The sequence below is a fragment of the Pleuronectes platessa genome, chromosome 7, assembly GCF_947347685.1.
Source record: "Pleuronectes platessa chromosome 7, fPlePla1.1, whole genome shotgun sequence".
NCBI lineage: Eukaryota > Metazoa > Chordata > Actinopteri > Pleuronectiformes > Pleuronectidae > Pleuronectes > Pleuronectes platessa.
The window spans coordinates 13778055-13791948 of NC_070632.1; the positions used below are offsets into that span (position 1 = coordinate 13778055).

Here is a 13894-nt window from a genome sequence, read left to right on the forward strand (position 1 = left end):
CGCAGTAGTGGTTGCCGAGCCTGGGGTTGGGAGCCTCTGGTCTACAATAAACATCCTCATTAACAGTTCATATTAAAAAAAATAAAAAAATTGTTATAAAGCGAAACACCCAATTTGTAGACTGGTGTTATATAAGTTGTCCAGACCGATCTGAGACACCTCAGTTTAATTTGTATAATCAAATATAAGCTTTGTTTCAGCAAGTACTGCTAAAAGAACATTTGTATCTCTTCAGTTTGCTGTGAAAGATGAGTCATCTGAACTTTCTGTTCCACTTGGAGTACACCAGTTTCTTTTTTTTTTGGTATTTGTTCAACTCAATCTCATAACAAAATCTCACACGAGGTGGTAAGTGTTGTACCTTCAGGTTCGGCGATACTTTTGTAGAGTAAAAGGTTGTTGCTCTTCTGTAATTAAAAGACAATCTGTCCTTTTTGCTGTTCCAGTGATTGTGGAACGTGACTGTATATCACTCTGTTATATGCATCGCTGTTACAAACTATGATAAAACCTATGTGAATGGCCTCTGCCTGCAGCATTCAAACACTATTTTTGTAGTAGTATAAGACAGAGTGACCTGCTCTTTATATGTCCATGGGAAAGTATTTTGTACTTTGTTGTTATTTCACTTCTCACTGAGATGTGCTGTACATTTTGTACAAGCAGCCCTGCATACTTCTCAATGTGGAACTGTGTAATTCTTTCAAAAAAGAGTTGTATCTCAAGCTTAAACACAAAATGCTACGACAGTGTGGTCTTGCAACCATGACTTAGAGATAGGAGACAACTTCAGAGTGTTTTGCATTTATACTGTAATCCTGTCTATAACCATTTCTGTTAGCAGGAATATAGTAATGTAGTGCTTATTCTGTGAATATTGTATGTATTTTTACTATGTATGTACAGTACACTTTTAAAGCTCATGTGGCAGGCATGCAACACCTTCACAGACAGAATAATACTATATACTTATACTGTATACACTTATACATGCACATACTCTTATAAGGTATATAAACAAATAAACATTTTGCTGTTAGCAATACCCAGTGGTATGAAAATTATCTTTCAACCCTCCTGTCTCCGCTCCTTGAGATATATTCCCAGTTTTGTAAACAAATAAAAAAGCAGTATTAATAGTTTGCTGATGACAACAACAAATTAACAGAAATATGTTTCCCAGTTACCTCTTGCTAATAAATCCATTTTATCTCAGGGGCATTTTGTCTCAAGTGTTTTTGTAGATCAGTCAGTTGACATCATGCTCATCCAATCTCATGAAATATAACATAATCTATGATTCTTTAACAACCGCTCTCTGTCCTGGCAAGCAATTATGTATAATGACCTACAGTAATCATCTTCATGTGAAAAAATTATCTCTAACATTTATACAAACTCATTCTTACAAACGCTTGATTGGCTCAAATTTACTTCTATTACTTACTTTTTACCTAAGGTTGGAGACACAGTCTGGGCAATGATTTGCTACTATAAGGGTGCATATGATTTCATTATAGTTGATTGTTGGACCACATATCAGAAAATGTCTCTTATAGGTGCTTTTTCCTAATGTCCTTTTATTGGGCACATGCAATTGAAAGTGGATTGGTGTTGGCTTTGATTGTTCGATAGTTCAAACCATGGAAACGCTGCTGTCTCTTCCTTCTGAGAACTGTAGAATTTAGTGATATCTAGTGGTGAAGTTGCATGTTGCAGCTGAATATCCCTCACATCACCCTCCAAACATTGAAGAAAACCTGTGGTAGCCTTCAGGTGTCATAAAAACCCAAAAGGTATTTGTTTTGTCCAGTTTGGGCTACTGTAAAAAACATGGCACCCTCCACAGAGAGGACACGCTTATCATGTAAATAAAGAAAACAACAATTCGTACAATTTAGATTTTTACACACTAGTTAAAACATCACTAGAGTTATTTCATAGATCCCTTTCACCTAAATCTTACACACTGACCCTTTAAGACTACAAATCAATTACCGAGGGAGGAGACTACATTTCCCAGAGGCCCCCCCCCCCCACGCCCAGCTTCCACCAATCAGGAGTCACTGTGTAGAAGAGGCGCTAACTCAATCTGTTGTCGGTGCCCTCACAGCGCAGCAGAGCCACAGACACTGAGTGGGTGTTGTGGTTAAACCAGCGGCAACAACCGTATCTGTTTGACCGACTCTACCTCATTCACCGGACAAACGAAGGGCGAGGCTCCGGTTCCTCGTCGCGCCCGGTGTTGCGCGCAGGCAAAGATAAAGAAAGTGGCGGCCAACGCTAGCACCGTGGCTAGCTCGGCTCCTCGGCAACAATGTCCGGTCTTCCACAAAACAACCTGGAGGAGCAGCTGGCGAGACACAGCACCGCCGCTCAGAGCAGGCTGTCTCTGGCCAAACCCAAACCCGGGTGAGTCCTCCCTCAACAAAAAGCCCCGCGCCCTTAGAACTCATGCTAGTTGTTAGCTAAGAGCTGTCAGCTATGCTAACTTATCAGCGCTATGCAGTTATCTGTGAGGAAACTGCACAGCAGGAGGGTTAAGCTCTGCTAGAAAAGTGTATTTGCTCTTTACCACATATTCTCTTGAAGTAGTTTCACATTAGATATGAACCGTTTCCCTTCATCATGGCGACAGTTCACCATACACATATTGTAACATTAAAGACATGGCCTGTTGTACACTGTGTTAATCAGGATTTTTGTATCAATAGAAAAGTACACTATGGAGTCTAAAACTAGTATTTAACGGGGCCCTTAAGTTTACAACTTTTAAGTGATTCATTAACCTCTAATAGAGTCACAGTTACCTCATCTCACCTATAACAGTTTAACAGATTGCATCACATCAGTTTTATTATATATTGAGGTTCTGCTTATGCAAGCACAGTGAAAAAATAAAACAATAATTGAGGTTGATCAGAATGGTAAAATGGTTTGCTGTGTGTCATGAATTTAAAAAAAGCACCACAACCTTCACTCAAGAGCAAACATCAGTCTTTAAACTTAGAACAAATAATAATGTGACATTTATTGTGATTTATTATCAACATCAACTGGTATTAAAACCTTTATCTTGATATAATGTTTGGACATATTGTCTAGCCCTAACTACTAGTGATGCTACAGTAAATCAAAGAGAAATGCCACATTCAGACATTGTGCCATTGGCTATTTTATATGCGTTCATGTTTATAGTGAGCTGTTTTCCATCTGTGGCTGGTGGCGCAAGTCATACAAGTTGACGTTGGTGTGCGCTTGCTTATGCAACACCACACCTGCAAGCTGTCCACATCCTGTTGATAAGGCAAGCTGCAGAGAGAAAGAAACTGTTCTCGTGGCGTCAGGTTTTGGCCCTGATGGACAGCCTTCTGCCAGAGGGGAGTATCACCAACATTTTGCATCCAGGCCGGGAGCAGTCAGCTTCTATTCTACCTGTCCTGGAGGCATACAGGTCTCAGAGGGATTGAAGTTTGCATTACACCCCTGCCTTCAGCTGTTCACGTTTTCCTAATTTCATACTTGTGTATTTTTCAGGGCCTTTTCTTTCAAAAAGAAGATCTCATCAGCTACGTCAAAGGAGGAAGTTTCGACCAAGGTAATCAGCGCAAATGCTTTGGCAAACAGGAATGTCAATGTCCCTAAGAACAGTGTGGTGACTAAATCTCTTTTGGCATTTTCGAACAAGCTTGAGGGACCTCAAAAGGCCAAAATCAACAACTTCTTCCCTGTAAGTTCAAAAGGCAAGTCAGAATCCATCAGCCCAGCAGGTAACTGTGCTCCTGGTGCTCAGACTCCTCCAGCAGTGTCTGGTATAAAGTTGACTACGGCTCCATCTATACATAACAGCCACTTTCCTAGTGAAAACGGCACCTCCACGAGTCTGGATGCATCTCTTGGATTTCAACTGGATGATTGGGATGATATTGATGACTTTGAAACTCCTGCCAAAGGAAAAAATGACTCATTCAATTCAGAAACATCAGGGAGCAGCACCAAGCCAGTCTCACTTCCTAATGGAGGAAAAAATGAATTCGCAAGGAAACTAAACCTTAATGACTCTGTTATGACACCAGACTTGGGCAACTCGTTCTCCAAAAAGAATGGCCTCTCCAGAAGTGAACAGTCTTGTCTGGAAACAAAGGAATTGGAACACAGTGTCAACAAAACAGCAGATTCACCAGGATTTAGTTTTTATCAGGACCCAGAAGAGTTGTTCCCGGATGATTCCGCAATTAAAATGCCCAGAAGACATCGTCGTGCTCATCTGAAGCCTTTGATGAGTGATAATGAGGATGACAACAATGTTGTGTCTGAGCCTTTAAAAGAAAAAAAAGGTAGGATTCTGTTTGTTGCTGCATTTGTATTTTATTTTCACATTTGAGAAAACAGACAGGAATGCAATGGAGAATTCTCAAAAGACGAATCCTATTTAAAGTTTTTTTGTTTTTTTGTCTTTTTAGATGATACGAAAACGCTGGTTGACACTGCAGTAATAGAGCTCGATGACAAATCAGAGCCTGATGATGACTACATCCCCCCTTCACCTATCCCTTATACGTCTAAAATATTGGAGATAAGGTCAGTTTCTTTCAATTTTCCATGTTTTAATATTAAAGTCAGTGTGCACACATGTTTGAGCAGTAGTTCATTTCAAACAGATCCAAAGCGGCTGATGATGAAAGCAGGGACAGTCATGTGTACACCAAGAGACCCGTCACAACTCTGCATAAACCTTCTGTTCTCCCCTCAAAAGACAAAACAAGTGGGTGTTACACATTTTTCACCTTTTACTCATAAACCGAGGACCATGTTCTTTTTTCCTTTTGTTTTCATTATTGATTTTGTTTTTCCTTACCATGTCTTAGATGAGCAGCTTTTCAGTATCATGGAGTCCATTTGTTCTCTGGTTGATTCCATCCCGGAACATGAACTAATAGGTCTGTCTTATGGAAGTGAGCTTTTACTGAAGAGGGCTCAAAGGTGAGCACTATTAAGAAGAAAATACGTTTGTTGTTGTTCGTGGTATTTAATGATATCTTTGTATGACCGCTGTCATCTGCCGTTCTCATTCAGGAAGAGAATTCTTGCGACTGGTGGTGAAGCACTGTTCAGGATGCAGCAGCCAGACAGCACAGTGATTTCTGAAACCAGCTTAAAGGAAAGCTCCTCTGTTAGTTGTTATACGTCTAGTGGCATGTCTTCTAGCGGCTCTGCCCATGTGGACATTAAAAAACCTCTTCACATCAGGAGATCTCCAACAATCTCAGTGGACTATGATTCTGATCTCTCTGACAGTATTATTAATGCGGAGCCTTTGCACAGAAAAGACAATGGGCAATTATATGTGGAGAATAATGGTGTGTGTGACTCGCCATCAAATCACAGCCTCACAAAACCATCTTTTAGTTACTCAAAGAAAGTGAGCACAGGCCTGGACGGCTCAGATCTCTTCTTCTCGCCCGCGAAGCCAGAGACTGTAGTGAAGAACAAATCGAATACAGCAGCAGTCACAGCTGCAGACAACACAGAAGCAGACGACTTTTACTTTGATGACTTCGACATAGATGACTTCAATGACTCGGATATCCCTGATTACTTTGATGAAGCCTCAACTTCTTCAGTGACTGGAACAAACTCCAGAGCTGTGTCTACAGTGAAAGAGGGAGGACCGAGCAAGTCTACGTGGGATAAGAAACCGACGACACCTGCGTCTGCAGCCAAACCTGCAAAGATCCGCTCCCCTGGTAAGTCAGCATGGCAAGGAATCATCTGTGCTTGTATTTATTAGATGCCTGCAATGAGGAAATGTACGATGACTGGCCCAAAACTCGCAAAGCACAGATTATTTTGTGCAATTTTGTGCAGGATTATTCACCACACCATGTAAAATTTGGTTCTGCAGCGGTGTGGTAGGTTTGTGCATTTTACTGACTCAGCTTTATCGTCTTCCGTTGCAGAGCCCGACTTCAGAAACCCAGCCCATGATCGATTCAGAGGATTCAACTTCTCCCACTCACAGGAAATGATGAAGATCTTTCACAAGCGCTTTGGTCTTCATCAATTCCGGTTCAATCAACTAGAAGCGATTAATGCAACGCTTCAGGGAGAAGACACGTTTATTCTGATGCCCACAGGTTGGTCGACTGGCACAGCAGAAACACACTAATTTGTGTACCAGCTGCAGTGAAGACGTTTAAATCTCTTGCTGACGCATCTGTAGGTGGTGGAAAGAGCTTGTGTTACCAGCTGCCAGCCTGCGTGTCATCAGGCGTCTCCATCGTCATCTCGCCTCTGAAATCACTCATTGTCGACCAGGTGCAGAAACTCACTACGCTAGATGTAAGTATGTTTGCTCCGGCTTGTGTGTTCGATGAGAGTCAAGTTTCTAAATATCAGAAAGAACTTTCGTTATTTTTCTAATGTCACATTGTTCAGATTCCAGCAACAAGTCTGTCTGGTGATAAAAGTGACAGTGAAGTAGGGAAGATCTATATGCAGCTCTCCAGGAAAGACCCCATCGTTAAACTGCTCTATGTTACACCTGAAAAGGTGAGAAATGGATTGTTTACACTTTATTTACAACAAACAAGAAATCCCCCGTTTGATTCCAACATTTATTTTCATTTCAGTTATTAGTTACTGATTTCTCTAAAGTAATGCATCTTCTCTTCTCCCCAAGATCAGCGCAAGTAACAAGCTTATCTCCGCCCTGCATAACCTGTACGAGAGAGGCCTGTTGACGCGCTTTGTCATAGATGAGGCTCACTGCGTCAGTCAGGTGTGTTTATCCCTGCCTTTACTGTGTGCATGTCTGCATTATGTTTTTATCTTCGCAGCAGTACTTACGAATCTTTCTATGACCTTTTTAATTTTTCAGTGGGGCCACGATTTCCGTCCAGACTACAAGAAGTTGCATGAACTGCGACAGAAGTTCCCCAACGTGCCCATGATGGCTCTGACGGCCACTGCCACCCCTCGCGTCCAGAAAGATATCCTCAACCAGCTGAGTATGACTCGGCCGCAGGTGTAAGTGCTTTGACTTCAGGCTCTGTCTCAGATTCTTCTCTCCACCCAACATTAACTACACATTTTCTGTCTAATATGTGTCCAGGTTTACCATGAGTTTCAACCGAACAAACTTGAAGTATGCTGTGTTGCCCAAGAAACCCAAAAAGGTTGACGAGGACTGCATCAACTGGATCAAAAAGCACTACCCACGTAAATAATTCAGACTTACTTTTTTCTGATCCCTGCTCATGCTATTTTCAGAACACTTGGAAATGTTCAGCTCAGATTTGTACGTGAGCACATTCTCGTATCGGAAAAGTGAAAACAAACCACTCCACCTGTAAAGCACTTTGGTCAACCAAGTTGTTTTTAAATGTGCTATATAAATACAATTGACATTGACAAATCATATCAGACTAATCTCAAGATGTCCAGTGGCTTAAGTTGCATCAAAGTACTTTAATTATAATTCCATACATTTATATATAATAAAAATGCTTCCTGCACATTAAAGGTTTTAGTTGTATTGAAGCATGTAAAAACTCTGAATTTCAGTGGGGAAATAATGATTCATATTTCTGTAAAATACTTAACTGCTTTTGTAAGTGGCCTCGAATTAACATCCACAATTTTTTTTTTTTCATACTGGGACATATTTTGGCAATAATTTATTTTGATTATTCAGTTGCCTTTCTGTGTTTCAGGTGACTCTGGCATTGTGTACTGCCTGTCCCGTAATGACTGTGATGCCATGGCAGAGAGTCTCCAGAGAGCGAGGATATTAGGCCTGGCTTATCACGCGGGCCTGAGTGACGGTGACAGGGAGTATGTGCAGACCAAGTGGATCAATCAGGATGGCTGCCAGGTGAGGTCCCCACTCAATTACAATCACAGATTAATATGACTCGTAGGTAGAAATTAGCTTTCACATTTTGCAAACCAGTAGATGTTTGAAGGATTTAAAGTATAAGTATAAGTCATACTGCACGTTGCTCTGGTTTCATTGTTCCCCTTTGTCTGCCAGGTCATCTGTGCCACCATAGCCTTTGGCATGGGCATTGACAAGCCTGATGTGCGGTATGTGATTCACGCCAGTCTGCCGAAATCAGTGGAGGGTTACTACCAGGAGTCGGGACGAGCCGGCAGAGACGGAGACGTCTCTCACTGTATTCTGTTCTACTCCTACACTGACGTGCAACGCATCAAGAGGATCCTCAGCAGTATGTGCCACAAATAACAGCTATCTCACATCCTGTGAAATCACCCAAAGCATGTTTACTGTCCAAATGACTAACCGTACGTATTACTCATGTAGACCTGGTTGCATCTTTCTTTTCACAGTGGACAGAGAAGGTGACAGACATGCCAAAGCGACTCATTTCAACAACCTAAACAGCATGGTGCACTTCTGCGAGAACATCATGGATTGTAGAAGAATTCAGCTGCTCGCTTACTTTGGAGAGCTCAACTTCAACAAAAGCTTCTGTAAAGAGCACCCTGATGTCACCTGTGACAACTGTTCAAAACCCAATGTAGGAATAGTTTCTGATTGTTTATCTTGTAATCAAAACCTGCCGGCCTGCTTCCAGCTGAACTACATTTTTAATTTCCTGTCCGCAGCAATACAAGATAAGAAATGTTACCGAAGATGTGAAAAAGATTGTGAGCTTCGTCCAGGAGAACTGCGAGAAAGTCGGAGCGAAGTTTGGCAAGACTGCTAAGCAGAACCGGCTGACGCTGAACATGCTCGTGGATATCTTCCTAGGTACAGTACAGGTTCCTGCTCGCAATGAAAAAGCATCTTTTGTAGCTGAATGTTGCATTATGTTTGCAAAAAGACTGTGGTAACATATGTTCTATTCTTATGTTTTGTCAGGATCTAAAACTGCAAAGGTACAGACAGGAATGTTTGGGAAGGGAGGAGCCTACACCAGACACAACGCCGACCGTCTCTTCAAAAAACTGGTTCTGGATAACGTCCTGGTCGAGGACCTGCACATTGTGTTCAACGGTCAAGCTGTGTCTTACATCTCTGCTGGAACAAAAGCCATGAGCGTGCTGTCGGGAAATATGCAGGTAATATGTCATATTCAAACATCTACTTTAAGGCAGTTTGAAGAGGTAGAATATGACTCATGCTTACTGAAGTCTTATATATCAATCGGGGCACTGAACAATAACCAACCCTTAACCTGTCGTAGGTGGAGTTCTGTGAGACAGAGAGTGCGTCAAGCAGCAGAAGAATCAAAGCTTCAGTGACCAAGAACGTTTCTCAGAGAGATGAGATGGTTCAAAAGTGTCTGAAGGAGCTGACGGATTTATGCAAGCAGCTCGGGAAAGCGTTTGGCATTCACTATTTCAACATCTTCTCCACTGCCACCTTGAAAACGATATCGGGTAATGTCTGGAACAGGCGTTGACTTTCAAATACCAGTACAGCTTATATGATACAACCAGAATTTTCTAACTTTTTCATCCTTTTTCTCCCCAAATGTCAGAGAAGCTTTCCTGTGACACTGAAGTCCTCCTGCAGATCGATGGAGTGACGGAGGACAAACTGGAGAAGTATGGAGCTGAGGTCATTCAGCTCCTACAGAAATATTCTGAGTGGCAGCTACCTGGTAAATGCTCCATGTTCTTTACACTTTAACACCTACCTTGTTTGGTCCAGACCTTATTCCATTTGTCTCGGATCAGAATCCGGACAACGAACCAAAATATCATCAGATCAAAAGAGTTAGTCTCGGTCCAGATCAAGGTGAACCATGGTTCCGTTGGTTTGCAGTGTGAAAACACAGTCCAGCTTTCAGACCAGTGGCAGGAGGTGTAGATGGAGTTAGACAATAGAAGAAGTCTTTGCTTCTGACGATATAATGTTTGAATAACGAGGATGTTCATTTAGCTGGTAGTAAAACCATGGTGATATTAAAGCAGTAATGAAATTAACCAGTTCATAAATGTTCTCCCTTCGAAAAACTAAGACTCCTCCCCGCCGCAGACGATAAGTGAAACCAAAACAAAATCAAATGTTAACAATGACGTGAACCTTGGTTTAGACTTTCAGGTGTGAAAACTTCCCTGATTTTCGCACATTATTGCACATTGTCTCTGTAGAGGAGCAGGCTGCCGGTGGTGGAGATGAATGGATAGACACGACTCGAGGCCGTGCAAATATAAATTACGACGAAGAGGACGACACAGAGTCCTCCACCTACTTTCGTAATCAGTCCTCACAGGGACAGAAGAGGAAGAAGGCTCCGTCCTTCAAGAGTTCCAAGAAGAGAAAAGGATACAACGCAAGCTCCAATTCCAAAGGGTCGGTATCGTTTGTCTCTCATTTTATATTTAGAAATAATATTTGCTTCAAAGCTGAAAGCTTATTTTCTTAACAACTTCTGTCTTTCTGTTGCTTTAGTAATGGCTACAACAGCAATAAGTCATGGTCGTCATCAAGCTCCAGAGGAGGAGCGAAAGCTGCCGGTCGAGGGTCCAGAAGCTCAGCAGGAGATGCGTCATCAGAAAGGAGGCCGGGCTTCCTGTCTGCCCCGACGCCTCAATCCAGACAACGACCTTTCTTAAAGCCAACGTTCTCAAACATGAGCTAGAACTGTCGTCTGTGAAACTACTGATTCACTACTTTTCAAACCTGCTGGTGTCGGTGATTGTGTAGTATTTATCCTGTTTTATATTAACATTCTGTACAGTTTTTCATGGTGTTGGTCCAGATTTTATATTGAATGTTGTAAAATTATATTGGAAATCTGAAGATTTTTTTCACTGTATATTAAAGTCGAATTGAAGTTGATAACATTTAATGTTTCGTGTCATCAACATTCTAAAGATTTTGTTTTTCATGAGAGAAGCATGCTGTGCTGAGTTTGTCGTTTCACAAAAGCCACAGAAGCACTTTTGTTTTATTCAATGTTTATTTCATGTTTGAATAAATTCATTTAATGGCACCAGTTACAGGAGACTATTGGTGAGAAACAATATATCATACTGACTTGCACAGAAGGTTACCTACAGTACAAATGGATTCGGAATGGATCAGACTGAACAAGAGCTGGATTTGGCACATGGATTTATATATGTGTGTATATGTATTTGAAACGTAATTAAAGAGCAATCTTCAATCCCAGGATAGAACGACACACCACCAGACATGAATATGCTTATACACTGAGTAGAGTGTGTACGGTTGTGTGAGGGGTTTCTCTACTGGGAGCTGGAAGAAGGCAGATCCAAGATGTCCTCTCTTATCATGAACCCCTCGGTGCATCAAACATCCACTTTAATATGACAGACTAGTGCCAGAAACCAGATTCAAGGAGCCAATTGTGTAAACCTTGAGTTTTGATCGTCCAGATTGGTTTAGTAATTCACATTCATGAAGTTTGAAGGACAGCCAATGAAACTTAAGTCCTAATTATGTCACATTCTTTCACGAAACCTGAAAGTATGGATCACAACAGGGAGGGGACAAAATAACAAGAACACCTCACAGTAAGGTGCAGTCCAGTGAAATATCTCCACAACAGAAAACCTAAAAAATAACCCTCTGTCAGCAGAAGTACGATAATTCCATCTTTTAATGATGGTGTTGGGGCTGGAAAATAGGCGATTCAATCCAAGTCTGTGAATGAGAATCATGCATCTGCCTGTTCTTTACACATCTCTCCAGCAAACACTTGTTCATCTCAACATGTATGTGTTTTATGAAAGCATTATTTATTTAGTATTTATCTATTGTTATCGTTTGACTCGTGTTCGATCATTTCCCTCAACTTAAGATAACTTTTAGCGTCTGGTTCAATACTTCAACATTTCCCATCTGGCAACGCTGCCTCTGAAACAAACACTGGACTTGTTGCTTGTTTGTTTTCAGGAGTAACATTTTACCATGCAGGTGTTTTTGTTATTGACTCCATCCCCTTTTGTTTTGATTCTACAGACAAGTGTCAGGGCTTCATCTTCAAATGAACGCAGGTTTTTGCACGGCTGTACCTTCATTATTGCTTTTCAGGGGGACGGAGGGATTTATTATATAAACCATGGATGACATTCAAACTCGATTGTCAGTTCACACGTGGCCCAACCTGAATTCATCTCCCGTGAAGTAAAAGAAAACATGTAAACATGACTCAGCAACTGAAGCCTAAATGAATTGTGAATGAAGTGTCCGTCACAGATTCAGACAGAGATGAACACAGTTTCCCCGTCTCTCTCTCTCGGCCTGGGAGATGTGAGGAGCAGAGCTGCGTGTTGGACAGTGGACATTGGACGTTTGTGTCTTTTCGGTCTCCGTTCCTTCATCCTTGCCACTTTGGTAAAAACTGTCAGGATCCAGGCACGGGAGGGGAGGGAACAATCTGTCACTGAACGAGGTAAAGGAAACAAACACCCACACGAGACGTCTCCAAGGGGAAAAAGGATTTTTATAAAATGTCATGACTGAACGCAGCTGTAACTAAGTGTCTCAGTGGTCACATGGTTGTTAAGAGTACAGCAATTTGGTAAAAGTGGTTTTCAAGACACAGGAATTCACCATTGGATTTTCAAACACTTAACATCACATCTTTTTGCTCTCACAGCGGATTATTGCTCCTTGAATAACGCTGCCTTTGTCTTTAGAAACTGTTGCATGTTCAGAGAAGCTACATAAGGCTGATGTGTAAACCTGTCCTGATGGATGAGAAACACCTCTGCACACTGACCTTTACAAGACGTCCTGCTAACAACTCGGCCTGGCTGCACCGGCCAAGTCACGTTGACCTTTATGTCAGTAAAAGAAGTAATAAATATTTATTATGAATGTACACACAAAAAAAGAGTCACTGACTCACTCCTTGTTAGGAGAGCTGTGCTTTATCATTGCATCTGCGATAATAGATTCCAAGTTTATTTGTAATAAATAAGCTCAGACATATGACTGGTGGCCTTCCAGCTCTGCTCTTATGGTCAGATGTTTCCGGTCCCCTCCACAGCAGATAATGATGGTTTGTGAAGGAGCCAGTGGGGTGGATCCAGCCAACGCCAAAGTGCACGCTGCTCTGTGGTCAGGGCTACGACTGTAGCCGAGGACTGACAGGCTCGGATTACACAGGAGCAGATACAGAAGTAGTTATAGCACCGTCGGGGCTGCATCAGTGCAGCAGCTGCAGGTGCTGGTGCAGTCGGGGTGTGGGGTTTGAAATAGACTAAAAACAAGCAAGACAAGCAACCCAATGCAGCCATTAGAGTGGTGAGTCACCACACACGCTTTTTAAAATGCCACTTTCACAGAAGCAGACTGATCGTCTCATTTCTCTCAGTCCTCGCTTACATTTTCACCCCTTTCCACCTTTCCTCCTCCTTTCATAGCAAAATATGGAAATTTGAATTTTTTTTGTTACTCTTCTCTGCCTGGACGTCACCTCGATTTCCATTCCTTCTTACAAACACATCTACACTTAACAGCTTGCACTCGGTACAGGAGGTAAACACGAAACACAAAAAAACTGATTTTAACCCAGGATCCAGCAGCCTGGAGCAGTAACTGCCCCCTGGAACTACGAGGCTAACAAATCCAGAGCCTGACCGACCAATCAAAACACAGATATTATTTCTAAATATAGGTTATTATAAACATATTGATATCTGCTTTCATTTTTGCTGGTGGTATAGAAAAATCAAGGGAATAAATTAACTATATTTAAAATGTTTCCTTCACCAAAAATGTTACTTTTCTAGTCTCATTAAATCTTTTCATCTCTAACTTGTTACTTACAAGTTAGAAACAAATGTTTAGAGTTTCATTCATCAACGAATCTGCCAAGTTTCAGATCATCGAATAATTGTTTGGATTATGTCATGGAAACAAACATTTTAACTCCCAGAATTTGTC

The 13894-nt window shown here is 41.6% G+C and overlaps 1 protein-coding gene across 4 annotated transcripts; it reads left to right on the plus strand.

Moving 5' to 3' along the window:
* Nucleotides 1–2098: 2098 nt before the first annotated feature.
* On the plus strand, nt 2099–10965 carry blm (BLM RecQ like helicase). 4 transcript variants are annotated; one of them, XM_053426772.1, is made up of 22 exons: nt 2099–2412; nt 3538–3598; nt 3689–4337; nt 4464–4581; nt 4662–4765; nt 4869–4983; nt 5077–5747; nt 5961–6137; nt 6224–6342; nt 6439–6552; nt 6683–6781; nt 6881–7029; nt 7115–7221; nt 7716–7876; nt 8036–8231; nt 8353–8543; nt 8632–8776; nt 8888–9087; nt 9213–9408; nt 9510–9632; nt 10126–10327; nt 10427–10965. In XM_053426772.1, exons 1-22 carry the CDS (start codon nt 2318–2320, stop codon nt 10614–10616), a joined length of 4182 nt encoding a protein of 1393 aa, XP_053282747.1. In that variant the 5' UTR covers nt 2099–2317; the 3' UTR covers nt 10617–10965. The 4 variants fall into 4 exon arrangements, with proteins under 4 accessions (XP_053282747.1, XP_053282745.1, XP_053282749.1 ...); XM_053426774.1 differs by lacking the exon at nt 2099–2412 and adding an exon at nt 3218–3454; XM_053426770.1 differs by having other exon boundaries at nt 3538–4337.
* Nucleotides 10966–13894: the final 2929 nt, after the last annotated feature.